The sequence below is a fragment of the Boleophthalmus pectinirostris genome, unplaced genomic scaffold (assembly GCF_026225935.1).
Source record: "Boleophthalmus pectinirostris isolate CB_2022bp ecotype Guang Dong unplaced genomic scaffold, ASM2622593v1 HiC_scaffold_2, whole genome shotgun sequence".
In the NCBI taxonomy this organism is placed as follows: domain Eukaryota; kingdom Metazoa; phylum Chordata; class Actinopteri; order Gobiiformes; family Gobiidae; genus Boleophthalmus; species Boleophthalmus pectinirostris.
In genome coordinates, this window is record NW_026571152.1 from 38,954,856 (window position 1) to 38,981,159 (window position 26,304).

A 26,304-nucleotide genomic window follows, 5' to 3' on the forward strand; every position below is an offset into this window, starting at 1 on the left:
CACACAACACTCTGAACACACAACACTCTGAACACACAACACTCTGAACACACAACACTGAACACACAACACTCTGAAAACACACAACAGTCTGAACACACACAACACTCTGAAACACACAACAGTCTGAACACACAACACTCTGAAACACATAACACTCTGAACACACACACAACACTCTGAACACACAACACTCTGAACACACAACACTCTGAACACACAACACTCTGAACACTCTGAAAACACACAACACTCTGAAAACACACAACACTCTGAACACACAACACTCTGAACACACACAACACTCTGAACACACAACACTCTAAAACACACAACACTCTGAAAACACACAACACTCTGACAACAACACACACAACAACGGTCTGAACACACAACAGTCTGAACACACAACAGTCTGAACACACAACACTCTGAACACACACAACACTATGAACACACAACACTTTGAAAACACAACACTCTGAACACACACAACACTGAAAACACAACGTTCTGAACACACACAACACTGAAAACAACAAACACAACAACAGCTGAACACACACAACAGTCTGAACACACACACACTGAACACACTCTGAACACACAACACTCTGAACACACAACAGTTGAACACACACAACACACTCTGAACACACAACACTCTGAACACACACAACACACTCTGAACACACAACACTCTGAACACACACACTCTGAACACACAACAACACTCTGAACACACAACACAACACACACTCTGAACACACACTCTGACACACACAACAGTCTGAACACACAACACTCTGAACACACAACACTCACACTGAACACACAACACTCTGAACACAACAACACTCTGAAACACACACAACATCTGAACACACCAACACACTCTGAACACACAACACTCTGACACACACACTCTGAAACACACAACTCTGAAACACACACAACACTCTGAACACACACACACTCTGAACAACACAACACTCTGAACACACAACACTCTGAACACACACAACATCTGAAAACACACTCTGAACACACACACTCTGAACACACAACACTGAACACACAACACTCTGACAACACTTGAACACACAAACACTCTGAACACACAACACTCTGAACACACACACAACACACAACACTCTGAACACAACACCACACATCTGAACACACAACACACACAACACACATCTGAACACACAACACTCTGAAACACACAACACTCACACTCTGAACACACAACACAACTCTGAAACACAACAAACACTCTGAAAACACACAACACTCTGAACACACAACACTCTGAACACACAACACTCTGAACACACAACACTCTGAACACACAACACTCTGAAAACACACAACACTCTGAACACACAACACTCTGAACACACAAACACTCTGAACACACAACACTCTGAACACAACACACTCTGAAAACAAAACTCTGAAAACACACAACACTCTTAAGAACACACAACACTCTGAACACACAAACACTCTGAACACACAAACACACACTCTGAACACACAACACTCTGAACACACAACACTCTGAACACACAACACTCTGAACACACAACACTCTGAAAACACAACACTCTGAACACACAACACTCTGAAACACAACACAACACACTCTGAACAACACAACACTCTGAAAACACACAACTCTGAAACACACACTCTGACACATCTGAAACACACAACACTCTGAACACACAACACTCTGAAACACACAACACTCTGAACACACACAACACTCTGAACACACAACACTCTGAACACACTGACACACAACTCTGAACACACAACACTACACACACTCTGAAAACACAACAGTCTGAACACACAACACTCTGAAAAAACACAACACTCTGAACACACACAACACTCTGAACACACACAACACTCTGAAAACACACAACACTCTGAAACACACAACACTCTGAAAACACACAACAGTCTGAACACACAACACTCTGAACACACAACACTCTGAACACAAACACACAACACTCTGAAAACACACAACACTCTGAAACACACAACACTCTGAAACACACAACAGTCTGAACACACAACAGTCTGAACACACAACACTCTGAACACACAACACTCTGAACACACACAACACTCTGAACACACAACACTCTGAACACACAACACTCTGAACACACACAACACTCTGAACACACAACACTCTGAAAACACACAACACTCTGAAAACACACACAACACACTCTGAACACACAAACACTCTGAACACACAACACTCTGAACAACACAACAACACTCTGAACACACAACACAACACACAACACTCTGAACACACACACAACACTCTGAACACACAACACTCTGAACACACAACACTCTGAACACACAACACTCTGAACACACAACACTCTGAACACACTCTGAAAACACACAACACTCTGAACACACAACACTCTGAACACACACAACACTCTGAACACACAACACTCTGAACACACACAACACTCTGAACACACAACACTTAACAACACACAACACTCTGAACACACAACACTCTGAACACACAACACTCTGAAAACACACAACACTCTGAACACACAACACTCTGAAAACACACAACACTCTGAACACACACAACACTCTGAACACACACAACACTCTGAACACACAACACTCTGAACACACAACACTCTGAACACACAACACTCTACAACACACAACACTCTGAACACACAACACTCTGAAAACACAACACTCTGAACACACAACACTCTGAACACACAACACTCTGAACACACAACACTCTGAACACACAACACTCTGAACACACAACACTCTGAACACACAACACTCTGAACACAATGTTCTACAACAGAAGGTGTTTCATTATTGAACAGTGTCATATTAAAATAATGAGTCTCATTTTGACTGCATTGTTCCTGAATGTTTTATTGAAGAAAAGTTCGACCAGTGAACACAGACTAAAGTAAATATAACAGATCACAGCCCTGGGCAGATCTCCCTCTGCAGATCCCCGGCAGCTCGCTGTTACAAACAATAAAACATAAACTCACTGTTCACAGAGACAAGAGAGTCACACAAGAGGGAAACAAAGACAGGAACACACACATGTCCAGCCATGTGGCAAGCACTCATGCCTCACAGCAAGAAGGTTCCGGGTTTGATCCTCCGGTCGCCCGGGCTTTTCTGTGTGGAGTTTGCATGTTTCTCCCTGTGTCTGGATGGGTTTCCTCCGGGCGCTCCGGTTTCCCCCATCAACCCAAAACATGTTACAGATCTTCAGGAGAAACAGCTGATAGTCAAGGTCAGTTAAATACAGTCAGTCAATGAACCTGCCCAGAGACGACAGGTGGAAATTAGCACTGATGCTACAACCTGATACGATGGCGAGGAGAAAATTCAGTTTGTCGACTGGACAAAAGTTAGTTTGGTTGAAGACGTTTCGCAGCTCATCCAAGCTGCTTCTTCAGTTCCAGAAACGTCTTCAACCAAACTAAGTTTTGTCCAGTCGACAAACTGAATTTTCTCCTCGACATGGATTCTACCTGGACGACTGAGGGACTCTTCACAAACCTGATACAATGCATCTCTCCCTCTCAACCAATTGGTTTGAGAGGGGAGTGAAAGAAGCCATTTTTGTTAAGAAAGAGAATCAGACATCAGAAATGAAGGCCTCAGACACCATCTATCTCCTATTTACAACTCCACCCTCAAACCTAAATCAAAACAAACAAGAGAACAACAGGTGGAGCCAGGTCAGGTTCGGAGGTGTGGAAGCTCCATTATGTCCATGAATTGTTCTGTTAATTAGACCCCACACCCTGTACAGGTCAAAAGGCCGAACTAACAAAGAGAAACTATAAACAAGTAGGTGTGTTAGTCTCAGTTATTTAGCTCCTCCCTGCAGATATAAGGAAGTGTCCACCAGCGTCCGACCAGAACCGAAGAAGCAGCTTGGATGAGCTGCGAAACATCTTCAACCAAACTAACTTTTGTCCAGTTGACAAACTGAATTTTCTCCTCACCATAACCTCACAGTATATTTACAACAACAGAGTGACAGGAGCTCTAATCACTGATCCAAGGGTCTGAGGTTCAAATCCCACTCCTGACATTAAGCAGTGAAGTAGTGAAGGTCAGATCCATAAGTTTTAATTTACTATTTAAATATAAATGTATATTAAGGCAAGAAAAAGTGTGGTAAATAAACTATAAAATCCCCCTTTCCCCAAAGAAAAGGCTAAAAAGCTTCATTTGTCGGCCGTATTGATTTAGAGAAAAGAATTTCTTGGTTGTAATCTCGATAAGCTTTTAAGACCATGTTTCTGCAACGAAACTTAAACACCTAAACTCCACTTCACCTAATCGCTGTTTACAAAGTGTGAAACTCTGATACTCTGTGAACTCTGAGCTGATTAAAAGTCCTATATTACACAGAATTTACTTTTGTGAGATTTAAGCCATGTTAAAATGTTCTTCCCTCCTCAAAAACAGACCTGGACTTGTGTTTTGTTTCATTCACACATGTTTGAATAAACCTGCATTATTAGTCGATCTACATCTCCAAAGCTCAAAATGGTCTGTTCCACCTTGTGATGTCATGGTGGTAGTTGTAGTTTTCAAGTTAACAGATGCTTTTTACCTTTTTTTTTTAGTAAAGGGTGGCAATTCCAGGGCTGAAATTGATTCTAGTGAAGGTGAATGAGTTTATTATTTCAGATATATAATGTGATATTTACTGGAATAAACAAAAACATTGCTAGAGGCTTAAGGATTTATATTCACGGGGTTCTGCATTTACAATATCTGCATTATGCATTATACAAATGTAGAAAAATAATAAATATACATTCACATTTTATATTTCAAACTCCGTACAAAGTGCGTTTGTTTTCATGGCTTTGGGATTTGTGTGATAATTTAGAGAATTTATATAAAAGAGGACAAGAGGGACTGAAATACAACAAATGTGGGTTTCTGACTTGAAAATTTACACAAAGTGAATGAGTGAGAGTGAGGGAGAGAGTGAGAGGGGGCTTAGAGAGAGAAAGTGAGAGTGAGTGAGAGAGAGAGGGAGGATAGAGAGAGGGATTATGAGAGAGTGAAAGAGAGAGAGTGAGAGAGAAAGAGGGGGGTAGAGTGAGAGAGTATGAAAGAGAGACAGAAAGAGAGAGGGGTTAGAGTATGAGAGAGTGAAAGACAAAGGGTGAGAGAGGGGGGATAGGGTGAGGGGACAGAGAGAGAGAGTTTGAGAGAAAATGAGAGAGAAAGAGAGTGAGAGGGATAGAGTGAGAGTAGTATGAGAGTGTGAGAGAGAGAAAGAGAGAAGAGAGAGGGGATAGAGTGAGAGAGAGAGAGAGAGAGAGTAAGAGAGAGAGAGAGAGAGAGAGAGGGGGGTTGAGTGAGACACTATGGGGGAGTGAGTGAGAGAGAAAGAGAGAGTGAAAGAGAGGGAGACTGAGTGAGAGAGTATGAGAGACAGAGAGAGAGTGAGAGAGAGAGAGAGAAAGAGAGAGTGAGACAGAAAGGGAGAGAGAGAGGGAAAGAGTGAGAGAGTATGAGAGAGTCAATGAGAGAGAGAAAGAGAGAAAGAGATAGAGAGCGAGGGGGATAGAGCGAGAGAGAGAAAGAGAGAGTGAGAGAGAGAGAGAGAGAGAGAGAGAGTGAGAGTGAGAGAGAGTATGAGAGACAGAGAGGGAGAGAGTGAGAGAGTATGAGAGAGTAAATGAGAGAGAGAAAGAGAGAAAGAGATAGAGAGCGAGGGGGTAGAGCGAGAGAGAGAAAGAGAGAGTGAGAAAGAGGGGGATAGAGTGAGAGAGTATGAGAGAGTGAGTGAAAAAAGACAGAGAGAGGATGAGAGAGTGAGTGAGAAAAAGACAGAGAGAGGATGAGAGAGTGAGTGAGAGAGAGATAAGAGAGAGGGAGAGAGTATGACAGAGTGAGAAAGAGAGGGAGAGAGTGAGGGGGACAGAGTGAAAGAGTATGAGAGAGTGAATGAGAGAGAGAAGAGAGAGAGAGTGAGGGGGATAGAGTGAGAGAATATGAGAGAGTGAGAGAGTATGAGAGAGGGAGTATGAGAGAGTGAGAGAAAGAGAGCGTGAGGAGGAGAGAGTATGAGAGAATGAGAGAGAGAAAGAAAGAGAAAAAAGTATGACAGAGTAAGGGAGAAAGAGAGAGAGTGAGAGAGTACGAGAGAGTGAGTGAAAGAGAAAGAATGAAAGAGTGAGAGAGAAAGAGTAAAGGAGAGGGGTTTTCATGGCTTTGGGATCTGTACAATAATTTAGAGAATCAGAAAAGAAATACAGGAGGACAAGAGGGAATAAAATACAACAAATTTTAGTTTCTGACTCGAAAATTTAAAGCAATGGATATGAAATTTTGATTTTGATTAGGAAGCTGTATGGAGCGGAGCACTTCCTGTATTCCCAAATGACATGCGATGAAGAAAAAACACCAGATTATGTGACAGAATCTGGATTATTCTTGAGCGATCGGACCAAATATTAATAAAATGTCATTTCCACACATGACTGACAGCGCGGTGAAGCTCTTCTGACAGGTGCGCTCCCTCCCCGTGCGCTGACCTCGCTCACCCCGCTCGACTCGCGGTGTTATGACAGAAACGGGAGCACTTTTATTTAAAGGTTAGGATCAGGCGGTCCCATTAAAGGCCAATCATCTCCAGTGCTCATCCAGAAAGAGCACCGAACCCGCACGACTCCGCCAAGTCAGGGGGAAAATACGAGCAAGAAAAGGACATCAATAAATATAACATTAAGCCCCCGCCGAGCGCTTCGAATGTATTCTCCAAATAAGTTTTTTAATAACTTCGATATGAGGGTCAGGGCTTTGAGAAACCTAAATGGTAAATGGCTTTTCCACCTTCAAGGCACTCACATTCAGGATCCATTTCACCAGGCCAAAGAAGTGGACTAAGTGAGTGTTGACGTCACGAATAACGCTGAGCTCCAGTCAAATGAAGCTCATGGAGGCTGCAGTTATGAGCTCTATTTACGTGTACGTCGCAAAACCGGCAGACGTTTGGAAACATGACGACTTCCTTTGGCCTCTGTTGGCGAAAGTAAAATCTGGGAAAACTGAGAAAAATGGCCTGGTTTTCTCTGTATTCTCTGTATGTCTCTGTATTCTTCTTTTTTTCCTTTTAATTAATTGTGTATTATAATTTGTCTAACATGATAAAAAAAAAGATTGATTGATTGATTGTAGCATTCCATTAAAGCTTTGGCAGGTTGTGAAGACGTTGCTGCTGAATCCACAGTTTTATCACAAGCTCATGGAACTATAATAAGAATTTTAAAAGATTTAAGAATAGAAAAAAGGAGGAAGTCGTCATCTGCATGTTTCCAAACGTCTTCCAGTAACTGCAGATAGAGTCTAGAGGGCAGGGGTCAAACTCAAATTCACAGAGGGTCAAAATTAAAAAGTGGGATTAAATCTTTGCCGATTTATTGAAAAATTTCAACAACATCTGCATGTTTTCTCTTCTTTCCAGATATGTAATGTTAAACATTTTCTTATTAAAATAAATGTTTAATAATAGTTTTGCTTAAACACTGAATACAGAACAAGCAGAATATAAAATAATAACAACATTTTAAATAAATAAAGTCTCTATAGTCTATCTGTAGCCAGCGGGCAGCTCTAATACATGTTTGATATGATCTCGTGGGCCAAATATAATTATATCACGGGCCAAATTTGGCCCCTGGGCCTGAGTTTGACATGTCTGCAATAAACCTTTTTCATGACAGCTGCCCCACATAAATCTGCCCCATCACCAAATCTTCAACCAACAAGTCCTGCAAAGGATAAACATTCTGACATGAAAAAATGATCCACAACTATCAAGGTAAGAAAGAGGAAACCTCAAAGGAGAACATGTGAAAAATCCCAGGTAGAATCCACGGTAATTTAGAACTGAAGAAGCAGCTCGGATGTGCTGCGAAACGTATTCGACCAAATAAACTTTGTCCATTTACAAACTGAATTTCTCCTTTGCCTTAAAGGAGAACAACGACTAACATTAGTGAACTACTGAGCAGAACGTTATGGTCACGAATAAAACAGAAGGAACATGTTCAGTCTGATTCTAGAATTTGAATTAAAATTAAAAATCGATTTCATGATGTCGATATTAGCATAGATAGATAGATTTATGTAATTCGAAAGCATCTCTAGGATACAGTAATATTAGTTTTGCTCAGTGTGTCACTAATGCTCGTCGCTGTTCACCTTGAAGTTTTCATCTTTCTTACCTTTATAGTTGTGGATAAATTCTTCATGTTAGAATGTTTACCCTTTGTGGAGCTTGTTGGTTGAAGATTTGTTGATGGGGCAGATTTATGAAGCTGCTGGAGAATACGACACACATTTACACACACATTTTGCCACAGAAAACTATTAACCCAAAGTTCCGCAAACCTACAACGCGGGACTTCCGGCCGTTGTGATAAAGGTCTATTGGGGTGAATTTGGAGCAGAGTTCCACGTTAGAAATTCCGATCACAAGTCTCACAGAAACCAAACAGCCAATCAGGACCGAGCAGTGAGCGAGCGCTTAGTAAGACTGTCAATCAAACCCGTTGTCAATGCTTAGAGGGAGTGACTGCGGGGAAAGAAGACGCCTGATTTATCTGTTATTGTCGAGTACAGAGATATCGGTGACGTTTTTTAATATAAAGTGAATTGTAGTCAAAGTCAGTCATGTCCATTTATATAAACAGACTATGACACGGACACTGGAGGCGAGGCGGGTTAAGTGTCTTGCCCAAGGACACAACAACAACTCCCAATGATGCTTTTTATACGTGGAGAGCAACTTTTGGATCAGAGAAGTCCATCAACACTTTACTGAGCTACAGACACCCCTATATGGTATAAGGCAAGTTTATTTGTAGAGCACAATTTGTAAACAAAGTGCTTTACAGAATAAGAAAGACATTAAAATCACAATACAAGGAAATCAAAACATAATTAATCATCATAAAATTAAGAAGAGAGAAAGAGAAGTTAAATTAGAGAGAAGAGTGTGGAATGAAAAATGAAAACCTTTCACTTAGACGCAGCTAAACAGAACTGTTTTGGAGCCTGGATTTAAACAGAGTCAAAGTAGAGTCTGTCTCACATGTTCAGTAAGACTGTTCAAGGTTTTAGCTGCATGAATCTGAGGTTACATTTACACTGAAACGAACCAGAAATGATCTGCGTCCAGACACGTTGTTTCTGTGTCTGCAAGTCTTCCCTATCCACACAGCTTTGCACATGTTGCTTAAGTTTTACAGAAATTAAACTTAAAACCACATGGTTAATTTGCATAAATGAAGCGCTCAAAAACACAGCTTGGTCCTCGTGCGCTGATGCGGTTCAGCTTCTGTCGAACTAAAGGACACGACTCAGTGGAATATGAGAGTTCTTTCTGCGACAGAGGGGGGTTCTGTTAACCGTGTGTGAAGTTGCAGCGGCCGATTTCAAGTCGAGGAAGATGGCAAGAGTGAAAACAGTCTTTTCGTGGACCATGTACTAGCAAGTAGTTCTAGCTCCGCTGTTTCCCGTTTGTCTCTGGTTTGTTTAAACCAGAGGTGTCAAACATATGGCCTGGGGGCTGGATCCGGCCCTCCAAGACCTTTAATCTGGCCCTCGGCTGATTTTCTACTCAAATATTTTAATTATATTTTCTATTAAAATATTGCTAATTTTCTGCGGCGCTTAGCATAGCAGCGTCTCTAGCGTCTCTGTACGTGGCCCCTCCCACCAGAGCAGCACAAATGAAGACTTGTCTCTTTCCAAACGCTCTTAAAGGACGATCGTTTTGACTGTTGACCGTGACACCCTCATCAACAAAATGTCAAAAATGAGAAAAGTGCAGAATTTTCCAAAAAAAATTTACTTATTCCTATTTGCATACAAGTTAAGGTTAAAACATTGTGTTAAAATTGCATTTTTCTTAAAATTTCAGGTTGTTCATAATATTATAATAATTGGTAAAAGAAAGAGTTCATCAGTTAAAAAAGATTTCTGTAATAGATTTGTGTTTCTCTGCACAAATATTTGAACTTATTGTTATTTTTGGGGTTTATATGCCATGAGTTTTCCGATCCGCCCCGTTTGGGATCAAAATAGGTTGGATACGGCCCCCGGACCAAAATGAGTTTGACACCCCTGGTTAAAACTGTTTTCTGTAATAGCGTCACATGACCGATGTCATGAACCCAGCAAATCAGGAAGGCACAGTAACGTGGTCCCAATAAGGACACAACTAGAGCTCCTATGTCAGTGTATCAACGTTTTCAGGTGTCCACACAGTGTCGGATCAGATCTGTACTCAGATGAATTCATGGGAGCTGAAGGCACCAGATCGTTCCGTCTCTGGAGCCGTTTTCCATCAGATTAGCGTGAACGAACACTGTATCTACAACGAAAACGACTCGAATACGACTAGTGTGGACGGGGCCTGAAGCTCCCCAGAGTGCGAGACGGTTCATACATGTCACAGTTGTACAGTTGCAATCAAAATTATTCAACCCTTACAGAAAATTAGGTTTACTGGTAAAACGTACAAACTCGTAGCTGTTTACAAAAAAGAAATCAAACAAGAACAATTTAAATAGCTCAGTACAACTAATATCACAAGTGGTTTCTCCAAATTCAACACAAAATGCAACTTTTAATCACTACTGCCGTCTCGAAATGATTCAACCCCTTCATGACAAGCACCTGTAGTTCTTCGTAGAGCACCTTTTGCTGCAAACGTGATGCACAGCCAGACATCAGCTTCTGGCAGCGTTCCTGAAGAATCTTAGCCCATTCCTCGTATCCCCCCGGTGATTTTAATTGTTCTTGTTTGATTTATTTTTGTAAACAGCTGCTAGATTGTACATTTTACCAATAAACCTACAGGAGTCGCATGGATAAATCTCTCCAAGTCTGCTTTAGACAGTAAACCTTTGATTTTTGCTGGTTTTTAGATGGTAAAAAGCTGCAGATGTTATTCATTTGAAGTTCAAGTCTGAGTCCATTATTACCCTGAGATTTCTTGCCTGATTTGAAGGTTTTGGAGAGAGAGACTGGAGGTGACTGCTGGAACTGTCTCTTTGTTTCTGTGGGCCAAAGACTATGATTTCTGTCTTGTCTGAGTTTAGCTGGAGAAAGTTGAGCTGGAGAAAATTGGTAAAAATAAGCTTAGAGGAAGAGCAAGTGTCATTGTAAAATTGTGCAAAAAACTTTTTAATCACAGGGAAATGAGAAAATCAAACAATGTAGTACAATCTCCAACTGCAAAATCACCAGTAAAGAGGCGATGTGATGTTTGCAGCTGTTTGAATCCTTACAGTGAATACAGCCATTGTGTCTTTTGGCAAGACACATAATTATATAATAATGTTGTGACCTGCTCACATACATACATAAAGTTGTGTTTTGTTTCATTCACTGTTACGGCTCAAGATTTCGTGCTGTGGTTTGAGGTGTTGGGAAGGTGACTTTTAAAATGTATTCCCCTACAGATTACAGATTACATCCCCCAAAATGTAGTTTGTAACGTAATCCATTAAATTACTTAAAGTGAGTAATGTAATCTGAATACTTTGGATTACTTGATTTGCTGTAGAGAAGCAAAGACGAGGAAATCGTAACATAAGATGTTTTGTCTGTTAAAAGAAAATAAAAAGCCCAGATTTTACTGAACTAAATAAAAAATAGTATCGATAGAAGAGGAGGAGACACGTCCACGCAGCAGGATTTAGTCCTGTTAAATCCTGTTTTAGTCCTGGTTTAGTCCTGTTTTGGTCCTGGTTTGGTCCTGGTTTAGACTTGTTTTAGTCCTGGTTTAGACCTGGTTTAGTCCTGTTTTGGTCCTGGTTTGGTCCTGGTTTAGACCTGGTTTAGATCTAGTTTAGACCTGGTTTTAGTCCTGGTTCAATCCTGTTTTAGTCCTGGTTTAGTCCTGGTTTAGATCTGATTTAGTCTTGGTTTAGTCCTGGTTTAGATCTGATTTAGTCTTGGTTTAGTCCTGGTTTAGACCTGGTTTTAGACCTGTTTTAGACCTGGTTTAGATCTAGTTTAGACCTGGTTTTAGTCCTGGTTTAGTCCTGGTTTAAACCTGGTTTAGATCTAGTTTAGACCTGGTTTAGTCCTGTTTTAGTCCTGGTTTAGACCTGTTTTAGATCTAGTTTAGCTCTGGTTTAGACCTGGTTTTAGTCCTGGTTTAGATCTAGTTTAGACCTGGTTTTAGTCCTGGTTAAGTCCTGTTTTAGTCCTGGTTAAGATCTAGTTTAGACCTGGTTTAGTTTCCGGCAATGAGTGGAATTAGCGAGAAAAAACAAACAAAAAATAACAACAACAACAACAAACCGAATACAGTTACTCATAATTTGTACTCTGATTACATAACTCCGGTACATGTAATCTGTTACTCCCCGACACTGTTACTAAGTACGTAGAGCGTTAGTGGCGTCACCGGTAGCAACCCACAGAAAACATAGACAAAGTGTTGCATTTTGGCCTCTACACACGTTATAATGTTGTTACCTCGTCAAAAACAGACCTGAAGTTGTGTTTTGTTTCATCCACACGTTTGAGTAACTCTTTATTTTTAGTCTGTCGACGTCTCCAAAGGTCAAAATGCTCAAACACATTAGAATCCAGGTTCTTTATAAACACCGTGGACAACTTCCTTATGCCTTTTTTTGTTCAAAATCCAGGAAATGCTGAAAGACGAGGTGCGGACGCTGACCTACCGTAACTCCATGTACCACAACAAGCACATCTTCAAGGACAAAATCGTGCTGGACGTTGGCAGCGGCACCGGGATCCTGTCCATGTTTGCAGCCAAAGCCGGAGCCAAACACGTGTACGGGGTGAGTCCTGCTTTTATCATCCACCGGCACCGGGGCATCAGGGCTAATCACTGCAGTCTGACAAGCTGCTGCTACAGATAAACAAGTCTGTCCTAAAACGTGTACTTTTAAAGGTCCCGTATTACGCAAAACTGACTCTTGTGAGATTTAAGACGAGTTATAATCTTGTTACCTTCTCAAAAACAGAGCTGGAGTTGTGTTTTGTTGTGTTTTTAAACTCCAGACACTTTCCTTAGAAACTTCTGGATAACTTTCAGCCCTGGGTAGTACATTATTGGCGATTAATTGCAACATTTAGATCACCATGTTACCTGTTTTTGATTGTTTTGAAAATGTTTTATTTACAGAAAAGCACAAACAGCTTGGGGTTCTCTCTCTCTCTCAAGTCCAAGATTAGTCCTGGTTTAGACCTAGTTTATTCCTGGTGTAGTCATGGTTCAGTCCTGGTTTAGTTCTGATTTAGACCTGGTTTAGTCCTGGTTCCTGGTTCAGTTCTGGTTCACTTCTGGTTTAGACCTGGTTCAGTCCTGGTTTAGACCTTGTTGAGATCTGGTTTAATCCTGGTTTAGTCCTTGTTTAGACCGGGTTTAGACCTAGTTTAATTCCTGATCTAGTCCTGGTGTAGTCATGGTTCAGTCCTGGTTTAGACCTGGTTTAGTCCTGGTTCCTCGTTCAGTCCTGGTTCACTTCTGTTTAGACCTGCTTCAGTCCTGGTTTAGACCTTGTTGAGATCTGGTTTAATCCTGGTTTAGTCCTTGTTTAGTCCTGGTTTAGACCTAGTTTAATTCTGAGTCCTGGTCTAGACCTGGTCTAGTCCTGGTTTAATCCTGGTTCAGTCCTGGTTCACTTCTGGTTTAGTCTTGCTTTAGTCCTGGTTTAGACCTGATTTAGTCCTTCTTCAGCTCTGGTTTAATCCTGGTTTAATCCTGGTTTAGTCCTGGTTTAGTCCTGGTTTAGACCTGATTTAGACCTGTTTTTAATCCTGGTTTAGACCTGGTTTAGTCCTTCTTCAGCTCTGGTTTAGTCCTGGTTTAATCCTGGTTTAGTCCTGGTTTAGTCCTGGTTTAGACCTGGTTTAGTCCTGGTTTATTCCTGGTTTAGTCCTGATTCAGTTCTGGTTTAGTCCTGGTTTAGTCCTCGTTCAGTCCTTGTTCTCTTTTGGTTTAGTACTTGTTTAGACCTGGTTTGGTCCTGGTTCACTTCTGGTTTAGACCTGGTTTAAATCTTGGTTTAGTCCTGGTTTAGACCTGATTTATCTCTGGTTTAGAACTGTTTTAGTCCTGGTTTAGACCTGGTTTATTCCTGGTTCACTTCTGGTTTAGTCCTGGTTCACTTCTGGTTGAGACCTGGTTTAGTCCTGATTTAGCTCTGGTTTAGTCCCGGTTTAATCCTGGTTCAGTCCTGGTTAAGTCCTGCTTTAGACCTGGTTTAGTCCTGGTTTAGACCTGGTTTAGACCTAGTTTAGACCTGGTTTAGACCTAGTTTAATCCCGGTTTAGTCCTGGTTTAGTCCTGGTTCACTTCTGGTTGAGACCTGGTTTAGTCCTGATTTAGCTCTGGTTTAGACCTGGTTTAGACCTAGTTTAGACCTGGTTTAGACCTGGTTTAGACCTAGTTTAGACCTAGTTTAATCCCGGTTTAGTCCTGGTTAAGTCCTGCTTTAGACCTGGTTTAGTCCTGGTTTAGACCTGGTTTAGACCTGGTTTAGACCTAGTTTAGACCTGGTTTAGACCTGGTTTAGACCTAGGTTTAGACCTGGTTTAGACCTGGTTTAGACCTAGTTTAGACCTAGTTTAATCCTGGTTTAGTCCTGGTTTGGTCCTGGTTCACTTCTGGTTTAGTCCTGGTTTAGACCTGGTTTATCCTGGTTTAGACCTGTTTTAGTCCTGTTTTAGTCCTGGTTTAGTCCTGGTTTAGTCCTGGTTTAGACCTGGTTTAGACCTAGTTTAGACCTAGTTTAGACCTAGTTTAATCCCGGTTTAGTCCTGGTTTGGTTCAGTCCTGGTTCACTTCTGGTTTAGTCCTGGTCCAGGTGAGCTTTATTCCTCACATCAATAACGTCTCAAATCACTTACCCCCACTTTAAACCCCCTGACAGTCTGCGGGCGTCTGTGGGCGTCTGCGGGCGCGTTTGCGATGAGGAAACAGCATTTTAACATCAGAAAACAGCGTCGTCTGACCCTTTAGAGTTTTGGGGGTCACGTCGCGGGACCCGTCTGAGCCCTGGAAAAGTCCGTCTGTTATACTGAATGTAATTGGTCTGGTGTTAGCGCGGCGAACGTGCCGGATACGCACACACCATCACCACATGGATCTGATTGTAGCTCCGGTCCCCGTCAGACTGAACCTGCCGCGGTCTGGTTGTGATTATCCCGGCCCTGCCTCTGGAGACTCGTTGACGTTATGTGTTTATACGTGTGTGGCCCCCTGTCAGTGTCGGTTTAACTTCACCGGGATGTGGGCTGAACGCTGCCGTCTCCAGAATGTATTCCCCTACAGATTACAGATTACATACCTCAAAATAATCCATTCAGTTACTTAAAGTGAGTAATGTAATCTGAATATTTTGGATTATTTGATTTGCTGTAGAGAAGCAAAGACGAGGATATCGTAACGTAAGATGTTTTGTCTGATAAAAGAAAATAAAAAACCCAGACTTTACGGAACCGTATTAAAAATATAATTGATAGAAGAAGAGGAGACACGTCCACGCAAGCATGATTTAGTCCTGTTAAATCCTGTTTTAGTCCTGTTTAGTCCTGTTAATCCTGGTTTAGTCCTGGTTTTAGACCTGTTTTAGTTCCTGGTTTAAATCTTGTTAGAATCCTGTTTTTAGTCCTGGTTTAGTCCTGGTTTAGTCCTGGTTTAGATCCTGGTTTTTAGTCCTGGTTTTAGTCCTGGTTTTAGACCTGGTTTAGATCTAGTTTTAGACCCTTTTAGTTTTAGACCTGGTTTTAGTCCTGGTTTAGTCCTGGTTTTAGACCTGGTTTAGACCTGGTTTAGATCTCGTTTAGACCTGGTTTTAGTCCTGATTTACTCCTGGTTTAGACCTGTTTTAGTCCTGGTTTAGTAGTCCTGGTTTTGGTTTAGTCCTGGTTTAGTCCTGGTTTTAGTCCTGGTTTTACCTGGTTTAGACCTGGTTTAGTCTGGTTTAGACCTGTTTTAGTCCTGATTTACTCCTGGTTTAGTCCTGGTTTAGTCCTGGTTTTAGTCCTGGTTTTAGTCCTGGTTTAGTTTGGTTTAGTCCTGGTTTAGTCTGGTTTTAGTCCTGGTTTTAGTCCTGGTTTAGACCTATTTTAGACCTGTTTAGACCTGTTTTAGTCCTGGTTTAGTCCTGGTTTTAGTCCTGGTTTTCCTGGTTTAGACCTGGTTTTAGTCCTGGTTTAGTCCTGGTTTAGTCCTGGTTTAGTCCGTGTTTAGTCCTGGTTTTAGTCCTGGTTTTAGACCTGGTTTAGATCTATTTTAGACCTAGTTTAGACCTGGTTTTAGTCCTGGTTTAGTCCTGGTTTTAGACCTGGTTTAGACCTGGTTTTAGTCCTGGTTTAATCCTGGTTCAGTTCTGGTTTATTCCTGGTTTAGTCCTGGTTTAGTTCCTGGTTTAGTCCTGTTTTAGTCCTGGTTTAGACCTGTTTTAGAGCTGGTTTTAGTCCTGGTTCAGTCCTGGTTTAGTCCTGGTTCAGTTCTGGTTTAGTCCTGGTTTAGTCCTCGGTTCAGTCCATATACGGCGCAAAAGTTCCTCATCTTCGCAATTATTTTAGTGAAAGTAACTTAAAAGTGCTGCAATAGTCGTGTAATGTTTTACATTTTAAACAGAGTAATATTTTATCGTAACAAATTACTTTAAATTTACAGTATTACATCATAAATAACACATTACAGTTTTGAAGTAACTTGCCCAAAAAGTGATGGTAGAAAACTCCAAAACCCCCTCTTTAATCTATCAAAACTAGTGAAAGAACAGTGGAAATATCGACTTTTTCTTTCATCCTTCATTGTTGCATAAAAAAATTGTATCCTGAACTCATATAAAAGTGACATTTAAGTCTAATAACACACTACATAGAAGTGCGTGGATGGTTCTTTGTTATCAGCAGCAGTGTCTCTGTAACTCCTCTTCTCTTTCCTTGTACTACTTTGAGTCTCCCTTGTTCCTTGTGATTTCTTTGACACTCTTCTATAATTAGTATTGTCTAAAATGGGCCTATACTGTATGTACGACCCATATAACACTATACAGGAAAAAAAAAAAATCCACTTACACTAATCCACGGAGATCTCATTATCCAGGAGCAAATGTATGGCTTCGGTTTAAATTTCCTAATGAAAGAACAGGCTGTTTACTTGTCTTTTATTTCATTGTTGCAGGAAAATGTTTTATAATTTACTCGGTGCCCTCCAGACATCCGAACAAACTCTTAAGATGATATTAATTTGATAAATCTTCTCCAAAGTTCTGCGCAGTTTCTGGCTCACCTTGACGTTTGGGCCATTTTCTTGAGTAATGTTTGATCTTCTTTAATCATGCGAAGGTGGAAAACATCTGCATCTTTGTTTATGAGAGTAAAAAAAAGGAGCAGGAAACTTTGTGTTGGCGCCGGTTTGAGCTGCAATGGATAAAAAATAAATAAATAAAAAAAAAGCACAAGAGGAAGTGACTTCAAAACTGTAATGTGTTATTTTTTACTTTATTACTTGTTATTTTAAAGTGATTTGTTACATTAAACTAAACCAGAACTGAACCAGGTCTAAACCAGGACTAAATCAGGTCTAAACCAGGTCTAAACCAGGACTAAACCAGGTCTAAACCAGGTCTAAACCAGGACTGAACCAGGACTAAACCAGGTCTAAACCAGGACTAAACCAGGACTGAACCAGGACTAAACCAGGTCTAAACCAGGACTGAACCAGGTCTAAACCAGGTCTAAACCAGGACTGAACCAGGTCTAAACCAGGTCTAAACCAGGACTGAACCAGGTCTAAACCAGGTCTAAACCAGGACTGAACCAGGTCTAAACCAGGTCTAAACCAGGACTGAACCAGGACTAAACCAGGTCTAAACCAGGTCTAAACCAGGACTAAACCAGGTCTAAACCAGGACTAAACCAGGTCTAAACCAGGTCTAAACCAGGACTAAACCAGGTCTAAACCAGGTCTAACCAGGACTGAAACCAGGTCTAAACAGGTCTAAACCAGGACTGAACCAGGTCTAAACCAGGTCTAAAACCAGGACTGAACCAGGTCTAAACCAGGACTGAACCGAGGACTAAACCAGGTCTAAACCAGAACTGAACCGGGGACTGAACCAGGTCTAAACCAGGTCTAAACCAGGACTAAACCAGGTCTAAACCAGGTCTAAACCAGGTCTAAACCGAGTACTAAACCAGGTCTAAACCAGAACTGAACCAAGGACTGAACCAGGACTAAACTAAGTCTAAACCAGGACTGAACCAGGTCTAAACCAGGACTAAACCAGGTCTAAACCAGGTCTAAACCAGGACTAAACCAGGTCTAAACCAGGACTAAACCAGGTCTAAACCAGGACTGAACCAGGACTAAACCAGGTCTAAACCAGGACTAAACCAGGTCTAAACCAGGTCTAAACCAGGACTAAACCAAGTCTAAACCAGGTCTAAACCAGGACTGAACCAGGACTAAACCGGGTCTAAACCAGGACTAAACCAGGTCTAAACCAGGTCTAAACCAAGACTAAACCAGGACTGAACCAGGACTAAACCAGAGCTGAACCAGGACCGAACCAGGACTAAACCAGAGCTAAACCAGGTTTAAACCAGGACTAAACCAGGTCTAAACCAGGACTGAACCAGGAGGTCTGAACCCGTTCTAAACCAGGACTAAACCAGGACTGAACCAGGTCTAAACCAGGAACGAAACCAAGACTAAACCAGGACTAAACCAGAACTGAACCAGGTCTAAACCAGGACTAAACCAGGACTAATGTTGGACTAGGACTTGGAATCTAGGACTGCCCCTGAGAGAACCCCGAGCCCGTGGAGCAGGGGGTCTGCAAAGCTCGATCGGGCGTCGGCTGCTCGTCGCCCCGTAGTCACCCGACGGTCTACGCGGGCGCACCTCCGGGCCCGTCTCAACACTTGAAAACGTAACGATGGCGTTTCACCGCTGCTGATATCGCAGTGATTTTAGCGAAAGAAAAACAAAAAACCCACCACTTCAATCCAGGTTAAAAATGCATTGTACCAAGTCACATTTGTACCAAGTAAAATATTACACTTTTTTCCCTGTAACGCCACATTACTGCGTTACAACAAAAAGCAACACATTATATAATGAATTATATAATGCTATAACACGTTACTCCCAACACTGCCCAAGAGTAACTACTGTACTTAAAAATGACATTATAATGTACATATTATATTACTCAAGAATAAATAGTCGATTTGTAGACGAGGATGTCTGTGTGGTGAACATGTTCACATCAAATACAGATTGTACTGATAACAACAATTTTTCCGTAATTCCCAAATACAAAAAACTAGGGATGGGCATTCGATGAAATTTTCTTAATCGATTGTTGGAAGAATTAACGATCGATTATCGATTAATCATTAACGTTTTTATAGTAAAATGATCATCATTATTATTACCATCTGCACTACTAATCTCCATAAATAAATTCAACTTTACGACATATAAACCGTAACGACTCTAGAGCCACATCAGCCCGTTTATTATAATGTGTTTAATTCAGTTTTGTTCAACTCTCACAGAAACAAAACTTAAAACCACATCGCTAATTTGCATCAACTAAGCAAAGATAAAACTACAGCTCTTGTGTCGCTGATGTGGTTCAACTTCTGTCGGATTAAAAGACATGACTCAGTTGAATACAGGTTAGTGTGACCAGATTTGTGTTTGTCCAAACCAGGACACCGTACGGGGGGAGGGAGGTGAGGACTCGACATCGACATTGAGCGACTCTCACCTGGTAAAACTTTTTCCCACTGGACACTGAAACATATGTTCCTGCTTTGTACACTGTGCACATGGACTCACACTTGTCCCGAACGCAATGGAAAGCGTGGAATTTCTTGTACAAGTCATTGTTAAATACACATTTGTGCTTGACTGTTTGTGTTTCGCTCCTTCTGATGCAGAGACACATGTACACACCTGTTTGGTCAGGCTACGCACAGCAACCTACATTCGGTTTGTCGATTAAAATTAACGTAATCGATGAAATTCTTAATGATCAATTATCGATTAATCATGCCCATCCCTACAAAAAACACTGGGCATGATGTCCCATTTGTTCATGTTGTAATTTAGTCTTTTGGTTTTTAAAAACAATATTAAATCAGAAGCATGATTGAGCCTCTCATAAGTCTCTCATTTGGGTTGCCAGGTTCATTGCTGAAATCCAGTCGGTTTAAAACTAAAATGACACTCTGATTTGAATCATCTCTACTAAATCTCAGTACCTGCAGCCAATCATGAATCGGTGCCACCGCTACTTGAATTTGGCGCCTAATGCCTGTACCCAGTGCGCTCAGAGTTGTGCGTCAGTGGGGAAATGATGAAAACTGAGGTGTGGTTGTAACTGTTGATGAGCCGAACATGATGGAACACTGACATGGAAATGAAGAAAACTGGGCCTGAGAAGTTGTAATTGCATCTTTCCAAACGTCTTCCTTGTTTGTGACGGAAGCGTGAATAGAGCCTATAAGAGCGCAGGATGCAAACAGTTTCTTTAAATGCGATGAAACTTTAAAAGGTTCTAAAACAATTTACACATTTAAAAAAATATATAAAACTAAAATTATAGAGAAATATAGAGAAATACAATAAATCATATTTTACCCCATCAAACCTACAGATTAACTGTAACCTCCAACTATATTTTTATATATATATTTAAGAGTATAATATAAACCAATAGGTATAAAAATGTACATGTACAGGGAGAGTGTGTGTGTGTATGAAGAGTAACATATATTTGGATTGTGTTCTGTATTCTGTAAGTGTATTCTATAACATTTAGGACACTTTTTTTTTTTTTTTCCTGCTCTCATAAAAGAGGATTTTTTTGGTTGTTTTCTGTAAATGGTTCTGCCATCTTGTATCCTGTTCTATATGTTAATAGGGTTTGGCAAAACAAGTGTTAAACTTCAGCCTAAACCCCTTCGGTCTACAGAATAACTTTATTTCTATGCATTAACTGCATAATTTGTTTTGTGTTTTTTTTGTTTGTTTGTTTGTTTTTGTTTTGTTAAATCCTTATATGATGCATGATTATGTTAACTAACGGTAGAAAATAAACTACTAAACTAAACTACTAAATGTAAGGACAATTATGTGGTAAATTTCTAGACGCCGACACAAAATGTTCAGGTTACAATAGGACACAGGGACAGGGCGATGTGACATTTTGATCAGTCTCAAACTTTCAATTAAATGTCATATTTAAACTCCCAAAGTCTGAGCTCAGCTTAAAGACACTTTTACACTTTTACTGAAAAAGGATTTGGTCTAAACCTCTCGATAAAACAGACACAAGCGCGTCACTGACACTGTTGGGCAAGTTATTTCAAAACCGTAATGTGTGATTTATGACTTGTTTCTGTCATTTCAAAGTGATTTGTTACGTTATAATATTACTGTGTTTAAAATGTAAAATATTACACGACTATTACAAAACTTTAAGAAACTCTCATCAAAATAACTGTCGCTGATCGTCAAATAACAATCAACAAGTGAAGATGCTGAACTTTTACGCTGAATATGGTCTAAACCAGGACTAAACCAGGTCTAAATCAGAACTGAACCAGGTCTAAACCAGGTCTAGGAGTAAACCAGAATTGAACCAGGTCTAAACCAGGCCTAAACCAGGACTAAACCAGGTCTAAACCAGAACTAAACCAGGCCTAACCAGGCCTAAACCAGGACTAAACCAGGACTAAACCAGGTCTAAACCACAACTAAACCAGGTCTAAACCAGGCCTAACCAGGCCTAAACCAGGCCTAAACCAGGACTAAACCAGGACTAAACCAGGTCTAAACCAGGCCTAAACCAGGTCTAGGAGTAAACCAGAATTGAACCAGGTCTAAACCAGGTCTAAACCAGGACTAAACCAGGTCTAAACCAGAACTAAACCAGGCCTAACCAGGCCTAAACCAGGACTAAACCAGGACTAAACCAGGTCTAAACCAGGACTAAACCAGGTCTAAACCAGGTCTAGGAGTAAACCAGAATTGAACCAGGTCTAAACCAGGTCTAAACCAGGACTAAACCAGGTCTAAACCAGGAGTAAACCAGGTCTAAACCAGGTCTAGGACTAAACCACAATTGAACCAGAGCTGAACCCAGACTAAACCAGGACCATACCAGGCCTAATCTTGGACTAGGACTTGGAATCTAGGACCACCCCTGAGAGAACCCGTGGAGCAGGGTGTCCGCAAATCATGACCGGGTGTCGGCTGCTCTTCACCCCGTGGAGCGTTCAGTTCTGCGTCGGTCCTTTGGCACCTCCGGGCCAATCCCGACATTCAGAACCATAACGATGCCGTTTCGCCTCTGCTGATATCGCCGTGATTTTAGCGAAAGAAAAACAAAAAAAACACCACTTCAATCCAGGTTAAAAATGCATTGTGACGCTTGTTACTCACATCTGTACCGAGTAAAATATTACAGTTTTTTCCCTGTAATGCGGTAACATTACTGCGTTACAGCAAAAAGCAACACATTACAGTAATTTGTTACTTTTATAATACTCCCAACACTGGTCACTGATGATTAGAAATGACTAAATCTCAATTAAAACATGATTAATTGCACAGTCTAAGGTTCCACGTGTGTGTTTTACGCCTGAAAAACACTGAATTCCCGAAAGACTCATTTAAACTCTTTTCCTTCCATCTGAGCTCATGACGTATATTTTTATAATGCTGAGAACGAGAAGCACTCAGCCCTTAGCACCTGCGTGTTAGTGTAGTATGGATGCACATGGATAGTTATACGTTTGTTTACCCGGGCTCGTTGTGTTTTGGCTGCAGTCGGAGTGAACAGCAGCTGATGTCCAGAAGGCTGCGCTGCCGCCATTACCCCAGTGAGGAGTGCTCTAATGGGGCAGAGACGACCAGGCTGCTCCAGGCTCTGCTCTGGAAGTGGGCTCCAAATGCATCCGTGTCCCATTCTGTCTACATCAAGTCTGAAGTTTGAGTGCACACTGCTCATTAAAGGGCCAATATTACGGTATTTTTCGGACCACAAGTCGCTCCGGAGTAAAAGTCGCACCAGCCGAAAAACACGTAATGAAAAAGAAAAAAACATATATAAGTTGCACTTTTGGGGGGAAAATTATTTTATAAAATCAGAACAAACATTTCATCTTGGAAGGCAAGTTTTAGTAATAACAATAGAAGAGAGAACAACAGACTGTCACATTTGAACAGTTCTTCAGATAAACTATAACATAAACAACAGAACAGAACAAGTTTACCAAACTCTCCATCTCAGATTACATTTACACTGAACCGATTCCGCATATCATCGTATCTGAAACTATCTGCATCCAGACACGTCGTTTCTGTGTCCACAAGCTTTCCCTATCCACACAGCTTTGTGCATATTTGTTTACGTTTTACAGAAATGAAACTTAAAACCACATGACTAATTTGCATAAACGGAATGCTTAAAAAAACTGCTTTCTCCTTGTGCGCTGATGCGGTACAGCTCCTGTCGGACTAAAGGACACAAGTGAGTGGAATATGAGTGTTCTTTCTGTGACAGAGGGTTGTTCTGCTGATGGTGAGTCTGTTCTGTGTTTCTATCACGTTGGAGATGATTCATGTTAAACTTTTCAGAGATTATATGTCTGCAGGTGTCAAACATAAGGCCCAGGGGCCAGATCCAGCCCCCCAAGACCTTTAATGTGGCCCTTGGGTGATTTTCTACTAAAATATTTTAATGATATTTTCTATTAAAATATTGGTTAATTTTCTGTGGTGTTTATCATAGCGTCTCCAGCGTCTCTGTACGTGGCCCCTCCCACCAGAGCAGCACAAATGAAGACTTGTCTCTTTCCAAACGCTCTTAAAGGACGATCGTTTTGACTGTTGACCATGACACCCTCATCAGAAAAATGTCCAAAATGAGAAAAGTGGACACAGAGTGCAGGATTTTCCAAGAAAAATTGACTTATTCCTATTTGCAGACAAGTTCATGTTAAAACATTGTGTTGAAATTGAATTTTTCTTAAAGTTTCAGATTGTTCATAATTTTATAATATTATAATAAGAAGGAGTTCATCAATTAAAAAAGATTTCTGTAATAGATTTGTGTTTCTCTGCGCAAATATTTGAACTTAATGTTATTTTTGGGGTTTATATGTCATGAGTTTTCTGCTCCGGCCCCTTTGGGATCAAAGTAGGTTGGATACGGCCCCCGGACCAAAATGAGTTTGACACCCCTGGTATATATGAATAGACATATATTCTAGCCTCTTAGTGTTTTGGGGTTAAATTACTTCACGGTGCACAGACCTACATCAGAGTATCAGTGTTTTCAGGCATCCACACAGTGCCAGATCAGATCTGTACTCAGATGAATTCGTGGGAGCTGGCGGCACCAGATCATTCCGTCTCTGGAGCAGTTTTCAATTGGATTAGTGTGGACGAAAACTGTGTCCACAACGAAAATGACTCAAATATGTACTAGTGTGGATGGGGCCTCACTCCAAATCACTAAATCCATTGAATTCTTCATCCTCGGTGTCACTTCTGAGCAACTCGTCGACCTCCGGAGGTAAACGGAGCACCACTTCCTCTTCTGTGTTGTCAGACTCAGCATCAGTTCCAGTTAGAATTGTTCCAGCCTTTCTGAATCCCGACAGGATGGTTTTGTCCCGGCTTTGTCGATCCATCCAGTGACTTCCAGGAACGTTTCATCGTGCACCCTCCCGGTTACTGTGAAGCTGTGTTCTCCATCCCCACTTTCCACCAGTCCCTCACAAGTTTCTCACTCACTCCAAACTTTCTTTCTGCTGCTTTGTTACCGTTTTCGGCTGAAGATTTCACTACTTGCAGCAGGACAAAGGCTCTTTCTGCAGGAGACATGCGCAGTAGAGCGAAGTGACAGTGGTACAAGACAAACAGGAGCAGCAGATACTGACACACAAGACTAGAGCCTCTCGTGGCTTCAGTGTGAAAATTTTACTATATAAGTCACACTGGAATATAAGTCGCAGGAAACACCCAAACCATGAAAAATGTACGACTTATAGTTAGAAAAATACGGTACTCAAAAGTGACTCTGAGCATATGACATCACAAGGTGGAACAGTGTTTTCTATTTGAGAGAAAAAGTCCAGCCTGTGAATGGAACAAAACACAACTCCAGGTGTGTTTGTGATGAAGAAACAACATTATAATTTCATTGCTGACTTATATTCATGTACATGACCTTTTTATGACACTTAAACTTGTATCTTGTATCTTAACTCATAGAGCATTTCCAATCAGACAGTTAATGCAAATTGAGATTAATTTGACGGTTCAAGATGTAAACACGTGTGGCGGCATTAACACGATTTCAGAAAAGACAGATTATCCAACACCAGAACTCATTTGCATTTCAGAACATTTTTGCAGAGATGTAAAGTAGAGGTTTGGCAGGATTTACACAAACAGTAATTAGACCCCATGGAGAGAGGATATATTGTTGTGCACAGAAAATGCTAATTTTACCTAAATTATTTAAAAGGGCCTGTTATAATGTTGTTTCCTCATCACACACAGACCTGGAGTTGTGTTTTCTGTCATTCACACGTTTAACACACGAATCTTGCATGTTTAGGCTCAGCACTTTGTTCCACCTTGTGATGTCGTAAATGCTCCATGGGGTACAAATTTTTTATTTTTTTTTAGATTCTCTAGATTAGAACTCTGCATTTTGAAAACTGCCCTGTATGCAGTGTTGGGAAGGTGACTTTTAAAATGTATTACCCTACAGATTACAGATTACATACCCCAAAAAGTAGTTTGTAACGTAATCCATTAAATTATTTAAAGTGAGTAACATAATCTGAATACTTTGGATTACTTGATATTGTTATGCTTTTTAAAACTACATGAAAGAAGTGACCACATCCTGAAAATTCATGTTTATTCTCTTCAAATTCTCTCTTGAGCCCAAGTCTCCATGAACAGACTTTTGTTTACTGTAGAGAAGCAAAGACGAGGACATTTTAACATAAGATGTTTTATCTGTTTAAAGATATTAAAAAGACCAGACTTTACTGAACTATATTAAAATATTATTGATAGAGAAATTATTTTTATATGAGATCACCTTAAATTATGTACTGTTTGTGTCATATTGTTTAGACCTGGTTTAGTCCTGGTTTAGACCTGGTTTTGGT

The 26,304-nt window shown here is 40.8% G+C and overlaps 1 protein-coding gene across 1 annotated transcript in view; it reads left to right on the top strand.

The window, feature by feature from the left end:
* The window catches only part of LOC110167138 (protein arginine N-methyltransferase 8), a 113,699-nt gene that overhangs the window by 26,567 nt on the left and 60,828 nt on the right, over positions 1 to 26,304 (top strand). The window contains 1 exon segment of the mRNA XM_055155458.1: positions 12,753 to 12,908. Within this exon segment, the coding sequence (XP_055011433.1) occupies positions 12,753 to 12,908 (156 nt within the window).